The sequence below is a fragment of the Cebidichthys violaceus genome, unplaced genomic scaffold (assembly GCF_023349555.1).
Source record: "Cebidichthys violaceus isolate CVI_PGR_0920_01 unplaced genomic scaffold, fCebVio1.0.p SCAF_12, whole genome shotgun sequence".
Classification (NCBI taxonomy): Eukaryota; Metazoa; Chordata; class Actinopteri; order Perciformes; family Stichaeidae; genus Cebidichthys; species Cebidichthys violaceus.
The window spans coordinates 10,505,701-10,530,989 of NW_027176285.1; the positions used below are offsets into that span (position 1 = coordinate 10,505,701).

At 38.8% G+C, this 25,289-nt stretch overlaps 1 protein-coding gene across 1 annotated transcript in view; it reads right to left on the reverse strand.

Moving 5' to 3' along the window:
- Positions 1-10,063: 10,063 nt before the first annotated feature.
- The window catches only part of brinp1 (bone morphogenetic protein/retinoic acid inducible neural-specific 1), a 104,828-nt gene continuing 89,602 nt past the window's right edge, over positions 10,064-25,289 (reverse strand). Inside the window, exons 7-8 of the mRNA XM_068706302.1 lie at positions 22,801-23,023; positions 10,064-14,955 (exon numbers count right to left, since the gene is read on the reverse strand). Of these exons, the coding sequence (XP_068562403.1) occupies positions 13,815-14,955; positions 22,801-23,023 (1,364 nt within the window). The 3' untranslated portion in view covers positions 10,064-13,814. The remainder of the gene's footprint in view (positions 14,956-22,800; positions 23,024-25,289) is intronic.

Here is a 25,289-nt window from a genome sequence, read left to right on the forward strand (position 1 = left end):
TATGTAAATAAATTGCCCCATTCTGTCAATCAGAGAGTGAAAGTAGGGCAGAGAAACTCGAGGTCTTGTGTTAATGAACAGCCTCTCAGGACTATTTGCAGGCAATACAGATTGGGGAGTAACAACATGTTAAACTAATTTGACCGTCCATATTTTGAACCCGTTTTTTTAAAAAGGACAGTCCATATTAAGAAAGATGGCTGTAATGATAATGATGTGAGCATCCACACTGACGAAAGATAACATTCTGTAGCGGTGACGCCAAGCACCTGCTGTGTCAGAGACCCAAAATGGGTACCTGTTACTGCTGCACAGTACACACAGAGAAACATAAAGAAATACATTAAAATACATACTTTAAAATAATTATAATTAAAAAAAAATGATGAGCCATATCTGCAGTGTCATCTGCGATGTTGAACATGACGTTTTGAACGTGAGGCCCTGTAAATTCAGATGACTTTTGATTGGCTGTCAGTGGTTCTATCGCTCATTAAATCACTCTGAAAGTGATCCAAACGATATCGTTCACCGCGGTCATTGTTGTTGCATGGGAGGCACATGGCCCGCACAAAGCATTGAAAACACAAAGATGGCGATCAAGATAAAGGATTCTGTTAGATGACCTCCAGCTACAGCACCAACACACATGGCAGTGGTGGATGCAGGCTGTCTTTGCCTCAGCTTTTAATAGAAACAAGTAAGGGGGAGCTTCAAGGAAGAAATGTTGGGAACCACTGCCCTACAGGAGTCCACCATCCTATTGCGTTGGAACAATTTTGAAAACGATAAATTCATCGTTAGCATTCTTCCAAAAATCTTAAGACCCTGTTAACCACATACTAAAGAAAAAAAAACATACTAACCTAATGGACAGACTAATATAATATTCTTCCAAAGTTGCAAAGAATTACCGTATTTTTTCTGCGAGGTTGCTTGAACATCAGAAGAAATGCAATATACCACTCAGGATAGGTGGAGAAGAAGAGGCAGGGCTCATTCATTTTCTGTCATGAAGACACAGGGATTAACAGTCATACAAATATGTCATTAATATAGATAACTATGGTGGCATTCATTTTTTTTTCATAAACTCCAAACAGAGGAATACAACGGTCCAAATAACATGTACAGGTCATGTGGATGGTTGGACATTATGTAACCCTTCACACATAGTGTTACGTGACTTAAAAACTGAGTCAGACTTTCATGAGGCAGAACATTATAGAAAAGTACATATTTCACCATTTATCATTCGGTAAGCAAGACTCAGGGCTGTTTTAAAAAAAGAGAGTTGGTTTCCTTACTAACGCAAAGCTGCAAGGCAGTAACACTGGAGACACCATCCGTGTCTCCATTTCTTTACCTCCAATGAGCTTCATGGATGGAACCACCGAGTTCAATATGGAACAAAGGGACAGTGTTCTCTTCCAATAAAACAGAAAGTTTCAAAATTCCATTACCACCATTATGTCCCTGCTGTGCAATGTCCCGCTTATGTCAGCTGCCTTGGATCACCCTGCAAATCTGATAGGACCATATGGTTTGTAAGGTGATGACAATATAAGTTGTTCTGGAAATGAATGTTATGTTCAATATATAATATAAACATCAACTGGGGTCCAATAACTTTCATAGTTAATGTCGGAAACCATGCGTTACTAGCACTGTGTGCTTGCAAAAAGAGTCCAAACCCAAAATGTATTTTCATGCAGCATTTGAGGAGCCCAGGAAGACCTTCAAAATAAAAGAAGAGTATATTTTGACCAAAAGAGGAGGTCATATAACCCCATCACATGGGTCATTCTGTAAAGAACTTTAACTATCCGCTTCAACTGACAGAAAACTGTTCTCGCAGAAAAGAATGGAAATGTTCACAACTCAGTACATTGAACAACAACAACAACATATGCAATTATCACCACCCAAACAGATCATTCCTACAGTTACATGAACACATTCACAATTAGCTTGCAGGAGCAAAAGCTGTTGTTTGTTTTTTTTAAAATAGAACTCATTATTAGCTGCCAGGTGACAATTCATGGTTACCGCACAAGTCTGTGTAATGCTTAAGGCGTTTTCTTTCTTGAGTCTGCATCTAAAGGGGAGAAGTGCTGATCTAGTTTTGTCGAATTACTCTGCTGCTAAAATTGTTTTTGCAGGTCGTGCAGCTCTATGTCATGCTGGCTGCTGTTAGATTGATTCTTATTCCTACACCTGAAGATGTGATTCCTGAATTTAGCAACTTTGCACATGTGGTGTCATTTTCATAAGCACCCAGGACATATTTAGAGTGCACAGATGGTACCGAATTGCAGGCTTTCATTTTATTACTCAACAGTACTAAAATAAAGCCAATGGCTGAGGAACAGAGGCTGAGATATTGTTGGCCAATAACTGCCTACTAAGACTGAAGACTATTAGTTATCAGCCCCCTAACCCATAACACACTTTGACAAAAAAACAAAACAAGACTGCTGATAATGCATCAGTAGCCTATTAGGACTGCCCTTAGTGTCTGATACAAACACACATTACAACCATTAACAGGGGAAAAAACTCACGCTTGCAATGCTAACGTATTCCAATGCAAACTGAATGAACAAAGGCAAGAATGTACAAAGCTGATTAATTCCATCAAAAGTTCCACAGCGCAACTCAGGGGCCTGAGTTCAACCAACTCTGCCAACTCCAATAGTTTTGCGCAAAAGATTTGCATACAGCCAGGATGCACATGCGTTAAAAACCGGAGCAGCTGCACCACTGGACTCACCGTTAACGTGAGAAGCGTTGCGGGCGACGCGTCTAGGTGCGTAATCTCCCGAAGACCTTGTTCTTCCATTCATCCAGGCGTTGCCGTCCCTCGGAGGCCTGCTGCCTCAGCTGCGTCTTACGTGCGTGGCGCATGGACGCACGGTGGTCACTGGAAACGTCTCAATACTGACGGAGACTTTTTCTCTCACTTCCAAGATCACCTGGAGGCTGAAAACGGTGGTCCACTGAAGGACGTATCTATGTTATCTCCTCTTGCATTAAGCCACTTCCTTCGATCCATGGTCGCTTATCGTGTTTGCTAATGCTCTCCGCGCTTTGCGCGCGTCACACACCCACGGGCTCACTCTTGACCTCACGGGTCCTTCCTTGATCCCGCAGTTATGTGCGAGATTTGATGGTTAACTCGGTCTTCCTCCAGTTTCTATTTTAAAAAATGTATACACAAATGTAAAACACATGGCTAAATCAGTATACACAGTATATATAAAGGATACTTCTCACCCTTTATAGCATAGTGTTTTTGTTTCTTGTTCAGCCGCAGGCACATTTTATTAAATAAAGTAATACATAAAGTAAATAATAGAGTTTGTGGTCATTAAATGAGGAATTGCAGGGCTCAAATCAAATCATCTGGTTTGCATGTAGAGATGCATTGTGCATCAGAACAGACAAGGAGTTGAGAATAAACAGATCCCAGCTGGTCTTTGGAGGCTGGTTTTAAATTCCACTCTGTGATATTGATTTAGGTCAAATTGTTGTCTGAATTGTTAGATTTTGTGTGAAACTTTGTTTTCTGATTAATTGTTTTGGTCTTGTGCCTTTGTATTGTTTGTACAACAACACTGCAGTGTTAGTCTGTGATTTATTGTGTTGCTGTGCTTTGAGGTTGCTTTGACTCATTATTTTGTGTTTTTCCTTGCAAATGTGTGCATTTCCTCGGCACCTGAGGGCCATCATAAATAACACCACACCTAAACCCAAAACATAATAAAATGAAGACAGATCCGCAAACCTCACTAGTTTTCACAGCGCATGGCACAAAACTGCATTTAGGTGTGTCAAGTCATTTTCTTCTAGCTGTGAGCCATATGACAACATTTTGTACCTGAAATACTTAGTGCCGTTATTTTTGTGTGGCTTGTCACAAATCTCACTATGTAAAATGCCCTTAACATTTGCACTCACACACTTCTGTCATACACAGCTGTTAACAAGATTTGAGAATAACAACAGCCTTGAGGTGTTTACGGTGTAGTGTCTTCAATTATCAGGAGAGCTACCTGCCAGGTTGTGTCTAATTCCTTGCAAGGCGAGAGTGTACACTAACAAGTGTGTTTATTCCTGTCACCTGTTTTTCTGCCCAGGGGAAAGTACAAACTTAACAGTAAGTTCAACTGTTCCTTGTTAATGGGCTTTATTTATTTGACATTTATTTAACTGAGTCTGGATTGTTTCCTCCACTTATCCATTGTATAACTGAGCGTGGTTGCATTGTCCCACTTTTTATCATTCTAGTCGGCTTTCCTGTTGCCTGGAGGCTCTGGGTTTTGTGAACTTTAAGAACGTATGTCTTTTCTCTTTTCTGTCCTTCAAAACATAATCAGTTCCCATGAACCAGAGACCAGAGGGGGTTTGTGAAATGGAGTGCATAAGAAATGGAAATCAAAGTCTGATATTGCACTTCCCATTTACATTTCACGTATCATATTTTTGATCTCCACTAAACCCTGCGACATATGTTGTTGCCACCTTGTTCATTGATTCTCTGCCAAACTCTTATTGAATGCAATGTCTCTGGAAGAGGCATCTGTCTCCGTTAGTCTTCCTGTTCCTGTGCTTTCCTGTTCCAGGTGTTGCCTATGCAATACCAGACCCTGCACCACAGCAAATGTATATTCAATTCAAGCACTCATTTTGAGCATGATTATATGCTGTGATAATGAAATCAAATCAAACTTTTGCTTGCTTAATGAAACAAATATGTATCTGTACCTGTGGGAGACTATTGTAAACTGCTTGAATTATAATTATGTGGCATTTTTGTTTTTGTTTGCTTTTCTGCTGTTTAGGATGTGTAGTATTGTGGCTAAAGCTGTAATAATGCAGTCCAGTTCAATGGAAAAGTTCCATCTGGTTTACATGAATCCCATTATCAATGTAAAATGTTTAAATTATGCTTAATTGATTTCGTAATGTAATATTTAGTTAATGCAGTCGTTCAGTGACCAGCTGCAAAGGTGATATTAATATATGAAAAAGCTTATAATTGACTTTTGCAGGGAGCGGGTTGAACAGGTAAGATGTTGGTTTAGCAGCATGTACTAACGGCAAACGTGTCTAGTGAGCCTGTTTCTTTCTCAGAGAAACTGCTTGCACCGGCACCATAGAAGTAGGAGTGCATTCTTAGAGAGAGGAGAGACTTCATTAGGTAAATTGATAATTTCATGTCTGATTAGGTCAATTATTTGCATTTGAAGAAGATTAAGAAGTTCAACGTGTCATTAAAGAATGTTAAGAAATAATTTGCAGTAAACGCGTACAAGCACAGGAGGTGGTCACAGGGAAAGGTTTTGAAAAAGCTATCATGTCAGAAAGAAAGTAATGATTGTCTTTATTAGCATTGATGAGTTTGGAGGTTTTGAAGGGAGGGAGCTTGCAGCTCTCACTTGATGGTGAAGCAATTATCATGAGTTCATTTATTGACACTACAATATTACTCAGGGATTTAGGGAGATATAAAATAAATTCCACCACCTGAAAAGTGCCCTCTTGGATGCTTCTATGGTAGGCAAAACATAATAAAGTGCCCTCTACATCAGCCCAATGTGTAATATAGAATGATCAAGTGCCCTCTAGGGTGTCTTTCTAGTGTAGAAGGTGTGATACAGTGCTCTCCAGTAGAGAAAACGTGATAAAGTAAGCCATAGGGTGCCTTTTCAGTAGAAAAAATGTGATAAAGTGGCCCAGAGGCTGCCTATCCAGTAGAGAAAACGTGATGCAGTGTCCTGTAGGGCAGTGGTTCCCAACATATCTTCCTTGAAGCTCCCCCCTACTTGTTTCTATTAAAAGCTGAGGCAAAGACAGCCTGCATCCACCACTGCCATGTGTGTTGGTGCTGTAGCTGGAGGTCATCTAACAGAATCTGCTGGAATCCTTTATCAGTATCTTGATCGCCATCTTTGTGTTTTCAATGCTTTGTGCGGGCCCTGTGCCTCCCATGCAACCTTTTTCTAATGATGGGACATTTGACCTTTGATTGGCAAAATATCAGATTTTATGAAATTGAGATGATTGCAAAACTGGTCCCATTCTTTACAGAGGGGGACTAGCATTTTCATGTGAAGTCTTTTTGTTTAGGTGTCTCCTCTTATTACAGGTGAAATGTCAAGGTGGTCGTTTACTGCTCTGTCTTATCATGGATTTAATTTTGGACTGGTAACAGAACGTCTGTATCTCCTTGTGAGACTTTTTAGTTCTCTTGATCTTTAATCTAAGTTGATCTTAGCTAAAATTTGTCTTAGTCCATCTCTGAGATAAACAAATGATTGAGATCATTCCCCTTGAAAGCACCCTTGTCTGCTGCGACATGCATCACACAGTAATATACGGCAAACAATCAGGACTTTGTGAGAGGTGACTTAACACAACCAACAATTTGAATTACTTATTCTATCACCACAGTTAGTGCTTGGGTGTAATGCTTTTGTCATTGGGGATTCATTTCATTTTAGGTGTTAATTAAAGTGCAAAAATATGTGGGATCACAAACCATCCCAAAAAACTGGAGCCCAAAATTATAATCATTCCAAAATATAACAAAGAGCTACTATGTAAAATGCAAAACAAGTGATATGCATCCATAATAACAGATTAAGTGTCTGTGTTGCCTGTGTTTTCTTTGTGTTTCTCATTCGTGGTTTCCGATTCATATATTTTCATTGGTCTTTCTTTGAGTTTCTGAGCTTGATCTTGACGGAAATTGTATAAATGTTTAAGGGGCGGAACTCTGAAGCTAACAATGGGCCAGTGAAATTAAAACGGTTTCCATTGTCCATTTTTATCACTTATTTATGAAACATCACTGCTGACAACGGACAATCCATTTGTCCAATAGAGACCAAGCTCAGTCGCTCCCATCAGATACCATCAGTTAAGGTGCCACTGTAATCCAACAGGAGAGCTATAGATTTACTAAGTGTTTTGTGTCCCACTTTAGAGGATTGCAATAGTTATTCAGCTATTTAATTATCTTAGTTGGAGTTGAAGAGAAAAAGGAGGGGAAGCCATACGTATATTTCAATTTCTGTTGATTAATGAAGGACACTAAGAAATAAAATTGACCTTTTTCTGGACCTGGATATTTTTTGTTAGTGTGGTAAATGAACAATACGGCAGCCAAGTACATTTCAATGAATTAGCTTTTTGAACAGCTACTTCACTTCTATTGCATTTAAATCAAATTATCTCAAAAGATTTCCCTCAGTTTCTTTTTGTAAAACCTTTCCTTTTCATTCAAATCACAGCCTGAGATGACAGAACCATTTTGTTTGAAAAAAAAGGAGTACTAGGTTCTAAGCAAACATTTATGTACATCAAATAAAACGTTTTCCCATTTAAGAATAGTATGTTCACCTCTCCTTTTCTCTAAAATGATATGTCTTTTAAAGTCTTACACTTCTCAACCAAACATGTTTAAGTGCAGATGTACCAAAAAAGGCTAATAATGTAATAATGTGGTGAAGTAAAAATACTACTGTTACTGTAACAACTGTTTTCATTGTAACATTTTGCTTTAATATATTAGTGCAATCACTTGACACATATTGTACCAAGTGATAACAACATATACAAGTGCATTTTGAGTATTTTATGTGTACATTTTTCTAGTACTTAAAACCTTTTAAAAACGAGGCCTATTTGCAGGCCTCAGCTCGAATAAAGATAAGAAATACCTAATTAATTGTATAAAAAAAAATAAAAAAATAAAAAAATAAAAAAAAAAATATTTTTTTTTAATATATTTTTGAGATGAGAAAAATCATGGAACTATCAGAATACATGTTACTGGTTCACATAAGATAAGGATGGAACACAGCAGAACTTGGAAAACTCAAAAGCTTGATCTTGAAAAACAGCACTTTTAGGGTATTGTTTTTTGGAAAGTATGGGTATCCAAGACTTTTAATATGCTGGGCTCTTAGAACAACTGATATAGGCTCTATATACACAGCTATACATAGATACAGTGAAACATTTATGAAATATAGAGCATTTCAAATTAGAAAACTGATCAAATACTCCAATATTTGAATAAAAAAGTATTTTTAAAATTCAAAAACACTCTATATCACTTCTATGTATCACTCATGATGTTCATTGAATCAATAGACCGAAGATTGGACCTTTTTTGAGTGTTTTAAGCTCTTTCTATGCCCTTTTTAGTTATTTAGTTTAAGGTCAAATCCTGCTTCAGACTCTCTGTTCAGGGCTGTATCTCAGCCCCCCCTTCTCCGATTTTCACCATTGAGACATCCTTCGAACCGTAGGAGCCAATAGAATTGCCTGGAATTGAAAGCTAGATGATTGACAGCACTATTAGCCAATAAAGCTCAAAAAGGTCCAGCTCTGAAATCTGATTTGCTGAGCTTCCAACCCTCCCAAGAATCCGAGGAGTGTCGGAGAGACACGAATCGAACGGATTCACACGGAGCACCAGCAGCTGGACAAACATGCAGTGGAAGTACGGAGATATTCCATTTTTTCGCTGAGATTCGACCAAAAGTAAGTACAATATTCGATGAAAGCTGTGTGACTTTTTGTGTTCGAAGCTGAATATCTCTGCGATGGTTTACCGGGGAGAGAAATGGAAACTATGTCCGTAATCTCCGTCAGGCGCTCGTGCTTTTTCATGCTGCATGTTCGTAGGTAGCACGTTGCTAACGGAGTGTAGCAGCCTTTTTCTCCGGTCTGTCCCAGTCATATCGAGTATGATTTATGATATTTTGTTATTTGTTTGCTTGGCTGATGGGAGATGTGTTTGTCTCATGTAGAAGTGACCTAGTTCATGTTGTTCCCAGGACGCTGAGGTTTCTGCAGAACTATAACATCACTATATTCGTTCTTCGTGGGTTCTCTGCCAGTTACTTTTAACACAAAACTCTCTAAGTTTTGATGTACTCTGCGTCCAAATGGGGGACCTACGGGTGTATCTGGTTTTAACTACTTGTGCTAAAAAAAGGACGCCCACACACAAACAGAGGCAGAGGAGCGTCCAGGTGGCACAACACAGCAGACATCTGCAGGATCAATTCCTGGTTTCTTTGGCATGACTCGGCATTTCAACCAACACAACTGGCAGAGTTTAGCGGGAAGCCAATAAAGGATGACAGGGAGGTCCAAGATTTCTCATTGGGAGCTCCATGTGAGGGTTAAGACAAAATCATATTTTTGTAAAAATGCAGGAATGGTAAGAAAATTAGATTTTGTTGTGGGCATATGGAACTACATTATTGGGAATATGACTCAGCAGGGTATCATGTCTTACGCCATACGGAGCTAGCAGCGTTAGCATGCTATTCATGCTAATATGCAAGATAGTTTATTGTTTGAAACGACCATTTCCCCATGAACCATAGTTTTCTTTTTGGCAAAAAGAGGATGAGGAATATCTAAATGACACACTCCTTCAATTGCACGGTATAATGTTAGATGTTGTAAAGTGTGTGTATGATAGCACTGTTGACAGTTAATATAGAATCTTTCCATCTTTAATCTAATCTTTGTTTTAAGATTATTTGTATTTGTTAAAAACTGTTCTTAAAACAGTTTATGTGATATAACGTATGTTACAATCTACATTTTTTAGAAGTAATACAGTATGAAAATAATAAACTGTAGATAATACTGGTACACATTAAAACAAATGAGGCAGATAAAATGTTCCACTTTCCTTTTCATCACTAACGATAATGTTCTGTCTATAAATAATTATTGGTGTAATTGTACCAATCATTGTGAATAAATAGATTACCCTGTGTCTCCTAACCGAAACCTCTTGTCTCGTTGGTTCTCTGAGTATCATCAAAAGAACTACAATGTTTTTAATAATTCATAAAACACTTGTAAGCATTTTGATTGTTGCTTTTACACTATATGTCAAGCTGATTTTTCATATACTGGCCAACAAAATCCTATTGTAACCACAGTTCAGTACTTTGAATCTTACACACCATTTGGTATATACCCTATGAGCAAAATATTAATACTAGTTTCTAGAATGGGAAATGGTACAAACAAGCCTTGCTCTTCTTATTAAATATAGCCTTTTAATGAGAAATAGATTATTATATGAAACATTCATTTGAAATAAGCTGATATAATGATGTCAACAGAACAGCAAAAAAGTACATAGGCAAGGTATTAGGTGTAAAAATCTTCAGACATATCCATGGATACATGTAAGCAACACTGTGGTAGCATAATGCCATACGAGTAAATGTGCTTGTTTTATGGACCTTGCGGTGGCTCAAAACTAAATCTTAATGTACAGAATGTTTTGACAATATAAAAACAGTCATACATTGTCATGAATCTAATTAGATACATTAGACATGAGTGCCCTGTACTTTGTGCTGATGTACTCAAATGGAGGGCTTTTTTTAAAAGTAGTCTTTGTATTCCCTTTCAATACTGTTATATTATTATAATAATGTTACTGTAGCAGAGGTTGTTACTGTAACAGAGTTAATATTTACAGATACATTGTACAACAGGGGACAAAAAATGTCAACCAAAACTTCAAGTCATCCTTTGACCCTCTGTCTGGTGGTTGATTTCCCCACATGCACAAACCTCCTGAAAGGGGTAGATCTCAGGAGGAGATGAAAAGTGTCAGCATTTATGGTCCTAAATTCTGAAGCTAATTCAGTGTCACTCGTCTGTGTAACATCTAAAAGTTTTCTCCAGCTCTAAATGTGTTAAAGGGATAGATAACAGGCACTTAATAATAATAATAATAATATAAATAATAATAATGTAACAATTCATTTGGATAGTCCAATGTTAATGCTGAACAATCAAGACCCCAATTTACTGCATATCTATTGACTGCAGGCGTGTGGCCATCTCAGGCATCTTGAAAGAATCCATTAGGAGATACTGTTAGCATGCAAATGTTAGAATGGCAATGCTATGGGTCCTAACATATTTGCAAAAGTGTACAGTCTACCATTAGTTAACATTAGCATGCTGAAAATAAGCTCAAAATCCATAACTTGGCCTGATAAACAACAACACCAAGGAGCTTTGAGACAGCTTGCAGTTACCATCTACACCCAAGCAGATTGGTCACAATACAATACATTTGAAAGGTATCCACTGGTTCAGATGCCCTCTCTCCCCTTGCTGCTGTGGTCCTAGAGGCAGTGTTGCTATCCTATGCAAATTCAAAACAATAGCATTGCAGCGGTAACTGCTCACTCACTAAATGCACCTTTACGGATGTTGAGGTATTGACCTGACAAAAGAAATAGACTGGTTAAAGTATTGTACTGTGAGATTGATTTGACAACACAGAGCTGAGCCTGACAACCTGAGCCTGACCCAGCCACCACATATACGCTAACCCGTAAATTGGAAATGGGTAAATTATTTTGCAGACTACAGAATCACCTGAAATTGATTAGATTTGTAGTGAAACTGACTAAGTTCTTATTTATAAAGCACCTCTCGAGAGTTACAATGTGCTTCACAAAAATACTGGCAACAGCAAAATAAAAGATAAGGATAATCATCGCCACACAAAGCCAGAGATTATTCTGTCGGTTACATCACGGCAAGAATGCACATCAAAGCTGTGATTGTGGATGCAGTAAAATCTGCAGCTGACAAAGATACGTCCATAAGAATCAGAAACAGGTTTTATTCCAGGGCTGCTGCAATTACTTGCTTAATCAATGCCCCAAATTTGACCACTGTTTTCAAGACGTGTTGGATTGGTTGAGGAATTGCAGCCTGGTTCATGTTTTTGTCACAACTCATCATGGTTGTTCCTATATTACATGCCTCTGCTTTCAGCTGACCCCACAAGACGAGTGACATCACAATGTAAAAGAACAACAATTATTTACAAGAACACAAAATGAAACAAAAAGTACCAAGGGAACCAAACTATAACTACATTAAGAGACCAACAGACATAAAAAACAATAAAACAATCTGAAAAATAGAACATTTGTTAGATGTTAGTCTAAATTCTTGCAACTGGGCTGGCAGCTTTTACACTGGGAGGAAGGATTTTCCAGAGTTTGGGAGCCATGGCAGCAAAAATGAAATCTCCTCTTTTTTAAGATCAACCCCACCAATGGCTAGAACAGCAGGGTTGTATGACATGAGTGGCCTTGCCTTTGTTGTTGTTAACAAACATGCAGGTAATGGAGTGGACCTACAAAAACTAAACAGCAATAGCAATGTCTCAGCATCGGATTACCCAAATAAAGTGTGACCGACAATACATAGGTAGTGTTTCATATTTCAGTTTGATGATTTAGAGTGTTAAACACAGTTGCAGCTCTGTTGATGTTTCCAGCAACATGCAAAAACAAGGTTAAATTCCATATCTTGAGAGAAAAATGGAAATCTTTACATGTGGTCATAAAAAGCTTACAGATTAAACACTGCCAAAAAGGTATTTTAAGCTTTAATATAACCATTTCTTTTTTTTTTTTTTTTTTTTTCCTGTGGCACAACAGAGAAATTCAGTGGCTTTACAACACGATTCTTATCCAACATAATATGCCTTCCCTTGTCATCTCCCTTTTTGCTGTGCTCTTATCTAAAAACTGAGAGAATAAAATAAAACCATAAAAATGGAACATTTTTTTAATTTTTTTCATGTACGTACTTTTGTGAAACGGGGATGAACTTTATGTCTTACTATATGTCTACCTCAGGGAAGTGTATGGCTTTAAGTTGTCTTGCAAATGTGTCTGAATGATGAATGTTTACATTTTGCTCTTGATGCTGAAAAGCTCCACAAATCAGCAGTCACAACATGTACATTTTGCAAAGCTGTACAAAATAGCATTGATTGTTAAATCTTCAGACCACAATATTGCACTCACGCACCAGGAGGTACTGCCTTGTGAAAAACACAGCTTGAATTTCAAACACGGGAAGAAGCGCTCCAAATGCAAGATTTTGCCTAGACTGGAGTCAATCTCAAATGACACATTCAATTAACAAACAGCAATAAGCATCAAGCCAAAAAAAATGTACACGCACATTTGCACACGCGCACACACACATACATTCACCCACATATATATGTATATATATAAACAGCTGGCTTTTGTTATTTGACATGACTATCCATTACTGCCCTGCTGTGTGCCTTATGTGTCAGAACTATGACAGAGTGCCTCATAACTCCCGAAGAGCAATGCAGATTTGCTGTGGGTTTGAAATGTAATAAAGAGTCTATAAGTAATGTGTTGACTACTTACTCACTAGGGCTATTTAATCCTTACAATGTATAAACATTTTTTTTTTTAAATATTAAACTGTCCATTATGTCTGAAATATTTTGCACATTAGCTGAAATAAAAGGATATCTGGTCTGCCCTTGTGTTATATCATTATTACTTTAAAAATGTTTTTCTCAGTAAACAATGGCAGTTTCAGATATAACCTTTGATCCCTCAGAGTAAAATCAAGGCCTCTTTTTCACCAGTACATAGATTTTATATTTCATTTTTTTCTCTCTCTTTTAAGTTCTTTTAGGGAATGACAGACATGCTGGGACAAATATGATACAGTCTTTATAGTGGTTCCATTGATCTTCGTTATCTTATCTGAAATGCTTTTCATCAATGCCTTTTTCCTTTATCTCTTTAAGAATTATGCTTACAAAGTTAATATTACATCAAAAGGCAGAAAAGGTCCAAAAATGAAAAAGAGAAAGAAAAATTAAGATTAATTTCCCCTCATAGTTCATTTGTTGGGTGTTTCAGTTTGCCGTCCTTGTGTTTATGTTATTATGTTCAACAGAGTTTAGCAGTCAGGTGATCTGATTGTTTTAGAATCTCTGTGCTGTACATGTCCAAGGCATGATTTACTCGAATCATCTCACTGTTGTTGAGCTTGAGCCTATGCTTTAGCATACAAGAGAAGAGGTCCAGCTGGGGTTTGCCAGGTGCAGACGGAGGTGCAAGGCGGTTAATTCGATCCCGAATGTCCAGTAACAGGAGCATAACAGATGAGGATGAGTAGAACTGAGTTCCTTGTGTGTACGACTGGTTAACCTGCTGTACAGCACTACGGAGCAGGTCGGCATTAAAGCGCAGGCTGTAGCCAAACACTTGAATATCAGATATTTTTATGTAGATCTGCCGCTTGTTAGGGTCTCCGAGATCCACTGGACCCTGTCCTGTGTCATTGCGTAGGCCAGTTGGGATCTTAGCACGGCTACGCAGGTAGATGTGCACCGTCTCAAAGAAGGTCTTCCACCGGTTGCCCAGCAGGAGAGTCCAGTTGAAGCATTGGGAGTTCTGCAGTCGTACTTTTTCCCAGCGTGGGTAACCATGTTCTCCAAAGGGCATGCTCCAGCCTTCTGAGTGACTACCACTGAATGGGTTGACATAAACAAAGAACATGGGGTCAATGCTGCTATTTCGCATCTGGCAGATCTTCATCGATAGACCGATTATCATGTGGAGGTAGTCCATCCGGTTTTTGTTACTCTTGAGAGTCAGGGACATGCGCTTACGCCATCGAGGGTCAAAGAAGGTCTCTAGTCGGATCTCATTACTGATGAAAGTAGTGTGAATGTACAGTCGCGAATCCATTTTCTGTAACAGGTATTTGAGTTCCAAGTCCTGAAAGTCCAGATCAGTTTCAAAGCTGATGAACTGCTCACTACGTTCTGAGTCCACATTCTGGGGCTCACAGCGACCACGGTACAACTTATAGCCCTTGTTGCAGGAGCCACATTGGGAGATGTTTGCCAGGCTGCACATGGCACAGCTGTTGTTGCCACCTATGACACACGGGATGGGTCGCTGGCACAGCGTGACACCTGTGTGGCACACGCATGTCCTTTGGCTCTCCAGGAAGGTCCCCCAGAACCCGTTCTCGTTGCAGTAGAGGAAGGACTGAACCCTGTTGAGCCACTGCATCACAGATCTACAGAGAAAGGAGAAAGAAAATCAAGAAAGAAGAACAGTGGTCAGATGGAAAGTTCAAAGGTTTATTATATCAGCACTATTTGTCATCCCATTTACTACAAAATATCTATGCAATACATAACTGCTGAAAAATCTTCCAGAAGACCTTTCATTCATCTCTGTTCATCCTCTGTACATCAGAAAATGTCAAAGACTTGAAACTTGATTTCACATCTATTACCGTGGACATGATGTTTGGTTTTAATTGTGTTTCATTATATTTTAATTGAGTGGTAATGCACTTGAAAGATTTAAGAATAAAACCCATCATTAAGTTAACTGGGGTGCATTACTGTATCTAGAGTAAGCTTGTACCTTGTCATCAGTTGACTTAGCTTACTAAAATGAATGGACACCAATAGCTCGAAGAGATAAAACACATAAAATAATCAAACTGTCAATGAAATGCATTGTTAAAAGGTTGGCAGCATTGTACACATGGAAATCATCTAGTCAGGATGGTCTGGGAATAGGATAATTTCTTCCCTTCAAGGGGGAGGAGTTGCGTTATTCCCCTCAGGTGGAAGGCATTACTTGCTATTCTTATCATGGCTCTTCTTTTCCCCTCAGGCATCTTTCCCTGTCATCTTGACAGTACTGGAACTTCTTTTCTGAGTGTAGGAGGTGAATTCTGAATCCTGATTTTTCAGAGGAGGGCTGATCAAGGTTAGCTTGACATGTTAATGAAGCTAAGGCTTAACTATGATGGATGACAATGCATTCTCAGCAGGCCATAAAGCCCCCAAGCAATACCCCAAATGAGCCTGGAACAAATCATCTATAGAGGACAATGGAAGCACAATGCTTGATTCCACTAACTTTGACTTCAAATTGAAGATGTGATAAAGTGAAGGTACGCTATAAATTATCCCATATTCCCACACCTGCATTTTAGGAAATGTAAAAATCTTGAAAAGTACTCAATAGCAACGTGTCCTTTATTTTGCCACACAAACATGTTTCAGTAGTCATGGAATGGCTGGAATTCAATTCAGTGCAATTCTGTATATGGTTGGGCTTTTGATTTTGATAATTTCAAATTAAATCACAATTATATTTCTGTATTCTAATTGTATCCATTGTCCCCATTTAACACCTGGATATTTGAAATGGTCTAAAATTGTTCAATTTTGGCAGCAGGATGTTTAGTGTGAGGCAACATATTTCAAATGACACTCTTTTAGAGGTTAAGCCTAAAAACGTTGAACATACTCAATAGGATAAACAGCTTTGTGAGAGTTTGAACTGTATAACAATAAATCGTCAGCATACAATCAGACATTGTGCTTCTTTTTGGAAGGAACATGACATGAACAGAGATCGCAAGTAGCTCAATGGAAAGCATTAATATTAGAAGGGAAAGGGGATAACCCTATCTGAGAAAAAAGCTGGGTAAAGTGAAGAATTGATGCTAATAAGTTACTAAAGAATGCTGGTTGGCTGAGTGATTCTATTATAATAATGTAATCTTGTAATATATAGTTAGACCAGAAAACATAACAAAATAGTAATGAATCATTTTGAAGGCTATAACTTCATATAAAATGGATATAAAGGTATTCTTTTTTGCTCTTCAAGATTAAGTGTAATCTGCACACAGCCATTCCACTAACTTGGTATGGTTGAATCTTGCCATATATTATGACCCTGAATATGTGCTTTGGGAATCCTTGAGATTTGTAAGGCCAATATGTCTTTTAATCTGCTCAGCAAGTATTGTATCTGATAGAGTGCAATGCAGTTGTATATTTTGGGTTTTGTTTGGCATGATATTAGTTTGCAACATGACATAACAACATGAGTCTGAAAGCGTCAGTGTCACGTCAAATGAGTTTGGTTCCCTTAAATATGAGCTACCCTCAGTTTCCTCTTATTCTTTGGCTTAAATTGTCCAGACCTGTGTATTTTCTAAAATAAAATGCTGCATCCCATCTGATCATGTGAATTACACGAATTAGTTTTTTTTCCATTTGTTTTGTTCTATTGCAAACTCGGTATGTGCCTAGTGTGGAGCAGCTATTTCTTGAGCCTGTTATGTGCACTAGTCGGCTGATGTCTGCTTTTGCCTTTTCCCCTAAAAATAACACGTCTTAATCTCCTGGTGCAAGAACTGTATTTGTAATTTTTATATCATTTTCCATTGCCTCTCTGTAGTTATGCAGTTTGGCCTGGAGTGTCTTCAGAGAGATGAGTGTATCATGTTAGTTGCCTCTAGCTTGTTTTTCCTGTCCATCGCAGTATGAATACTAAAGAGCCAGCAAGCAGAGATGTGCAAGTATACTGGTTTGACAATATTGAAGGGAAACATCCTGATGGTAAATCAACAATTTATATTACCATCAATACTGTGATTATCGCTATTTTCAGAGGGCACCATAAACTGCATTCCTGTCTTTGTTAGCTGCTCCATTTTGATTAGCTCTAAGGGCTGCGGAGCAGTGACAGCAGGCCCAGCTAACTTTGCTCCTCATCTGTCTAACTCTGATCTGAAGCTACTTTGGCCATAACTTGCTATGTTTACATTAGCTAGTCAACCTACTGAATCACAGCAAGTGTATATGTTCATGCAACCCGTCCAATAACGCTTAGTCAGTGCAACTCAGTGTCTGACACCAGCGCCTCATTTAGCTTGTGTATGCAGGCAGAGCTACTGACATTATAAAAAGTGCAAGAATGTGTTGGTGCATGCATTTTGGCATTCACAAAAGAAACATACTGCTTCAAAATTGTGCACATTCTGTTCTTCCTCACAGGTGAGCTTCACCTTTACCAAGTGTAATTATTCATTCACAACTATTTACACCCAAAAGAAAAAAGAATTTGTATGAAAATATGAATGGTTCTCACACTGCAAATAAAGCATTATACTCATCATACAATCATGGTGGGAATTATTTTTTTCTATATCTTAGCTCTGATAGTTGTGTTTCAAGAAAGTTTGATGATTATCATGATGTTGCCATTTACAGTGATTATTTGGCCACAATAATCCTAATATGTAAATATGATACCAGCACAACCTTCTTACTGAGTAACAAATCTTAACCATGTGTTCATTGTAAAGAAGACCTTTGAGTGACAAAGGTTTGAAAGCAAATGCAATTGAATATATTTGCAATAACTGTTGAAATACTGTGCAACATGCAGCTAGCTTTATTTTTGCCTTATTTGTTTCAAAAGTAACAGCTTGGTTAGATTTGACAGAGCAAGTTAAATGAAAATACATTGGAACGGACGTTGTTTGTTTTCATGAATTCAAGCCTCAAACAGCCTTGGTATTGTATAAGTCAAGTGGCAAATGTTATGTGTTGAGTAAGGAAAAGAAAAGAGAGGAAAAGGACATCAGAGCAGGATAGTGGAAACAGAAAAATTCCCACAAATTAAAAAACAATAGTGTTTTCGCACCACATTCTGCATACCCTCTGATCTAAAGAGAGCTGTGTTATGATAAAGGTTGAGTTCTATTATGATATAGTTTCATGTATTATGTAGTGTGATTGTGGCTGTAGCCATGGCTGTGCTTTGGTTGTTATGATTATGACTGGGACACAGTTTATAATGGATGTAGCACTAATGCAGGGGTTGCATGTGTGCATTGAATTGAAATGGTTGTGCTGGCTGAGCTTTGAAGCTACTGGATTCCTGAACTCCTGTGGTGTGTAACACATCTGTCATATCTGATATAAGCACCACGGGTTCCAATCCCATGTGGCTTAACTATGCTTTCTTGGTGAATGTTAATAGGAGCAGTAAAGGGTAGTCATATGACATAGCACCATGCTTAGTAACAACCACACATGCAGCCGCAGTCTGGGCAATCACAACATCCTCAGCTACAGCTTCAACGACCACAGCTGCAGCTGTACACTGTATGTTGTCAGAGCTCGGCCTTGTGAAAGAAGTAATGAGCAATAAATGCTTAATGTAAAGTGTCACATCATCTCTCCTTACTGGATTATCTGCAGAGCGTTATCCTGAACTGGCAATGTATCATAACATACTTCCTGTTGCTATGGATTGGGAGGGATTGTGGGGGAGCTTTTGGTAGCTCTGTATGAGAAAGAGTCTTGAAGATTTGACAGGATATATTATACTAAATGCAAAATTTGATTTGAACATGTTTAAGAGAATCTTAAAAACCTGTGCCATGTCAAAATAAATAGAAATTAGGGCAAAGTAATTCAACACATGGAGGGCACATTCATATTTGTAAATATGCTTGACTTGACATGAATAATTAAAGCTAATGCAAAGCCTGGATGCAAATGATTTGGCTGGGAGTGAAGCTACTTCATATCTGTCACTATTAATCATTTATACCAAAGACAAACGGCTATGTTTATTCTACTTGAAGCAAGCTGCTATATTCATTACAGGAAATGCAATAGCATTGTGTGTGTGTGTTCACAACAGGAATTTATGATGCTTGTCATGAATGGATACCTTGCGGTGAGGTAAACCTGGAAAAATTATAAGTTGGTGATATGCAATTGTAATTATGGCCAGGTCTTTCTTTAGCTGATGTAAATGTGTTTATCTACTGACCTTTTGCATTATGAAAGGGTGAAGGGGCAGCATGCTTTTTTTGGATAAGTTTAAGTTGATAACAACATTTAGTATTATAATAATTGCAATTAATAATAAGTAACTTGCCCATATTTTGCCATCCATAATTTAATCAAACTAAAAGCATACTAGGACTGGCACATTGTGAATGCGTTGAGGCAGCATGTAAGAATTATGAAATAAAATGAAACAAGGAGCTGGTTCATTAAGAATGCATCACTCTACTGTGTTGTAGTGTCAGTCAATACATTATTGGATAATACACACCTCTATTTTCAACTGCGCTTTGAATATACATTTACTCACATTCACATTTATGATACACATGCTTTATTGAGCAGCTATAGTACGAAGGTCATCTTCCATTATACAAAACTCCATTATACAAAACAACCATTAGCAAGTCCAAGCTCACCTCTATGAATGAACCATCTTTGTTAGCTAGGTTGCCAGGGCAACAAAGCATCACAAAACACGTTCTTTTTCTCTTTTCTTACCTTTCCAGCCCATTGCAAAAGACTGTGAGCCACCTGCAGCACCATGGTTCAACCACAGCCTTCTCAGAAAGTATCAAGTTCGTATGTCCTCTTTTTGTCTTGCATATCAGTATGCAGTCCAGTTTTCTTATAAGGTGTTAATAAATCTGGGGGATGATTTCACCAACCAATAATAGTACTGCACCATCTCTTTTATCCTGGTTACTTTGACTTTGACAGGCTTTACTCCTCTGATCCGCCCTACTCTGCCTCTGACTGGCTTACCTTGATATTCCTATACTAACTCTAACCAATCTCACTCCTCATGCCTTAACCTAACCAACCCAATCAACAGAGGCAATGAGTACCAGCCAATCAGAGGCAGAGTAGGGCAAATCATGCCTTCATTAAAACAGGATTTGTAATTTAGCAGCCCAACGGAGCGTGTGTGTGTGTGTGTGTGTGTGTGTGTGTGTGTGTGTGTGTGTGTGTGTGCGTGCTGCTGTGTGGTTCTCAGAGCGAATTAAAGAGCAGGCAGGAAAGTGGACAAATGAGAATAATATTGACAAATATTGAAAACGTTTCAATTTAGAACGTCAACTAATGGGTCTTTTTAAAGACCACTGATCAAACTATTTTACAATAATAGGAGGCGATAGCGTTCAGTGGCCGATGAATCGGAGCCCCCTCGTCACCTGATCAACATAGGGCAATAAACTTCAGCAAAGCCAACAGAAAATAAAATAAACGGCAAGACATTTACGACAAAAAACATTAAAATTTCAGCACCTCTAATTGGATAGTGCTTTGAAATGCGCTCTAAAGCTCATTGAGCGAAATTGCATGAAGTACAAAAGACATTCCCTTTTGTATTTCATGTAATTTCGCTTTTTTTTCTTTCTTTTTTTTTATAAAATCAACCAGTCAGTTACCTGTTCATAGGTTTCAGGCAATCCAAAGCAGAATCAACCAAAGCTGACATCCCTAATCAGTGGGGCAATCTGTGTTCCAAGTGATCACTCTGGGAATTTCTCCCAGCAGAGGAAACTGGCTGCCGTTTAAACCACAGGAGATGTCAATGAACATGATTCTTACAGTGCCTGTCCAAGTATGCACAGGGTAGCAGGTGGTTGACACTATCATCCTCCCCATTGTGGGCCTTATGCATGATCTGGAGGGAATCTAAATGGCCCCTCACAACGGATCTGGCCTGCTGTCATTTAGAGCCCTGGTGAGCCCATTCTTGGCCACTGGGGCCAGGCAGGATGTTTTTCACATCATCATCAGCACCCTCTGCAGCTTTACTGACAGGTTGAGGATGTGCTGGAAGGCCTCCCTGAGGTGGTTGGCACACACCTTGAAAACACTTGTGCTGATGGTTTGTGGGCCTTCAGCTTTACATCAATTACCTCATCCTCTGATCAACTGTTATAAGCTGCCCAGAGGGGAGGTGAAGGTTGGAGTCTCTGTTGGTGAAGGGGGAACTTTTTCTTCAATTGGGGAGAAAAGAAGATAGATTGATGACACTATACTGACTATACACATGCATGGGGCAAACTTACAAATGGCCTTTTAACATAGTTATTCTTACAATACAGTTAAATATTAGTGAAACAATGAATAGTTTTCATTAGACGTTAACAGCAGACATAAATAAGAAGTTGATGGGTGGAAATAAAACAAAATGCTTTTCTGTACAACCGTTAATACTAAAATGAAAACATAGCATAGTTTAGCACCCCTGGGTGAGCTATAGACCATTTACATATATTTTTTTCCATATATGCAAAGCACACAGACGCACACGCACACACACACACACACACACACACACACACACACACACACACACACACACAGATGTATTGAAAACAAATAAGTCTTCCATCTGATCCAAACCTGTCATACACAAGCAAATAAAACACGCTGCTCTTTTTTCCAGCGCCATCAGGCACCCTTGATGCATATGCCATGGAAGAGGAGGTGGCTCTTTGATAACACTTCAGAACAAACCTTTGCCAATTATCTCTCTCTCACACACACACACACACACACACACACACACACACACACACACACACATAGGTGTGTGTCTTTTCTGTCAGTGACAGTTGACAACCGCTCATTTTCAGACCACTTAAATGAATATTTCACGATTTCTGTTTCCATTTATATAGCAACATCCCCTACACAGAACAGTTTTCAGGATGTTTCATGTGGCACCTGGGAACTTTGCATATTTTGCATAGTGTTTTCTAATATTTGCTGGGAAATTCTTAGCATCTCAGGCAATGCAAACACCATGGCACATCTGCAGCAAGGCTCTTAAGCTGCAACTGCAGTAGGCGGTGACAGATGTGTGCAATGACCTATCAAGAAAACTCCCACAGCTACATTTTCTTTTCAGACTGCAATGTGAAATACAAGAGTGAGCAAGAGTGCTTTGGGCATGTGCAAGCCTCAGCACTAAGTTGGCTTGATGGACAGAAACAACAGAGCCATAAGTTGAAATGTAAAATGGATGACATCCTTACTGTGCATGCTTCAAGAAGCAACAATCAAAATAAAACCTCTACATCATCTCAGAGGAGACATTCCCTTGAAAGATGTCATTACACTGCCACATCCTTTTGCTTTTCTTGCACTTGGAAAAGCAGATATCCCAAAAATATCAGCGCCAAAAAAAGGCACCTTTGCTGCATGTTGCTGAGTAAATCCACACTTCATTTCCACTATGATGTGGAGGTCTTGTATCTACCCACCTCTCCCTAGGCATCTGGTGGTTGGGGTTGTGGTGACAACGGATGCTGAGGCCAAAGAGCTTGCGGGCGGTGCGCTGGATCTTGAGCCGCTGGATCTCCAGGGAACTCTGCAGTAGCCTGTAGCGGGCCTGAAGGTCCCAGTCGCTGCCCCACAGGAGATGCACACTGCTGATGGGCAGGAAGTGAGTGGAGGGCAGCCTCTTCAGGAAGGACTTGAACTCATCTGGATGACAGAGAGGGATGGAGTGAGAGAGCAGATTGCAAAGCAGAGAGATAAGGAGTGGAGAGAGAATGTGAAAAAGTGAAAAAAGAGGAATTAACGTGTAATAGATTTTCTGAACTGAATGCTTCAAATTTGCTGAGTTAGATATTTTAAAATAGTTAAAATAATCAGATTATTTGAATTAAAGGAGAGCACTTTACATTTATTCTCAAACTTCTAAGCAAATAAGGCACACAGGTAAGCAGCAGGTAAACTACTCTGACTAAGATGAGCTAACATTTTCATAGCGAGTCTAAACATTTCTGGCATTTGTTCAACTTTGTTGAAATAGTGAAATAAAAAAAACAATTTATTCAAACAATCTTATCAGAGAACCAACCGGTGTGTTTTCATACAAATGATAAGAATGCTAACAATATTGCCGAATGGGTTTGTTTTACAAAACACTTATTTGTTCAACCCTAATCCGGCAAGCATCCTGGGTTGAATTACAAACAAAGCAACAGCAAGCAGCCGGCTGCTTGGAGGATTCATACCGGAGAGTGACAAAACTCTTGAACCTGCTGTATTTATTGAGGCATTTTTACGACACAAAACAAAACATGCTCTCCCTCCGTCAGAATAAACTTTTATTAACTGATGAGGGAGGAAACAAAGGAGTACTTTTTTGTACTGTAGCTTCCATGTTTGCTATTACTCTGCTGAGTTCTGACTAAATGAACTGTCACAGTACACTGAAGTAAAAGTGAAATTAAGTAAAAGTTGGTTGTGTCATCAGAAGAGTGTAACACTTTTTGCATACGGCTGTTGCTTTCATGAGAGTTCAGTTCATAAGGCAAGGACATAAAACTAATGTCATTAACAAAACGTAATATTGCCCAATTAATCCAAAATCTTTTTCTGTTCTTTTTTTTATGTTTGGCAGACTGCAAAGGGATCATTTACAATTGATTGATGATTCACTTGCTATATTTGTTTTGTTTTTTCGGTGCTGTGTACGGCATACTTTGATGTGTGCTTACGATCTGATACCTTGTCACTACATTTTTATAAGTTGACGCCCCGAAACGTCTTGAACACAGTCTATAGATTGCTTTTTTTTAAGGAAAATCCAATTCATTGTGTCTATTGAGGTCAATCGTGGTGAGGTGGCAGTGCTCAGTGAGCATCCTGACCAATTTGTTGTATATGTGGTTGGATGTTTTGGGTTTACTTTTGGATTGCTTCTGTTTTGAGCATTTACAGAGAATTGAAACCCTTAGTTCAGTAAACACCTTTTTACTCTGTGCTCTCACACTTTCACTGCCCAAACAAATTTGTGCCCACTAGTGTTGATTATTGCCTTTATGTTCCTGCTGCTGCTTCTGATAAATATTGCTTTTCTCCTCCCTAGACAACCGTGAGCCCAGCTCTCTGACCCTTGTTTTCAACACTAACTCCAATTTTTAGCAACAAGGGGCATGATGATGTAACTCAGGCTCCAGCAGCAGATACACAAGGGCAGGGAATCTTTTATTTGGAGTGCTAATTAAGAAAATTTTGAGTCAAACAAGTCAGAGTAGCTTATTATTGTCTCTGAAGATAAATTTAAGCACATCATTATATAGATAATAAAGTTAACAATTTAATGCCTAAAATGTTTCCTTAGCGATATCAACAGTCAAGAAGCTACACACAATCTAATGATATAGCCTACATCTGCAGCACTAAACAATATTTTTGTGGAGAAAAGAAGTAACACAGAATGCAAAGCTTCTCCACACTCAACTCTAAAAGGAAAAGATGCCCATATTCAAGACCTGCGCAGTAAGCCAGTCACCTCCTACAGACCTTTCCAAGATAGTTTAAGAGCATTAGAGTTGAGAGCTCTTTTCGAGACACAGCCGAGAAATGTCAGAACTTCCTCCACTCTCCTCCTAGGCATGTCACAGCTCCCTTCCCCCTTTTTCTTCAAAGACACAAGATTTCTTCTCCACCCCTGTTTTGAACTTGCCATATTCCCCCACCCAGTTTTCAGAGATGTCAGGCACCTACCTCGCCTTTTTCCGAGAAAAACTGGGTGTCTCCGGCATCCAATATTCAAAATTGTCTGATTTCCTCACCAAAAACAATCATTATCATGTCATCCCTTCATGCCAGTTCAACAGTTGCCAAGTCCTTCTACACAGGCTTCAAAGCCATCAAGGATCTCTTTCTTGATCCAGCTTCCAAAGAGTCCTAGTCCCTCGAATGACTCTTATCTCAAGTCACCCAGCACCTTATCTAG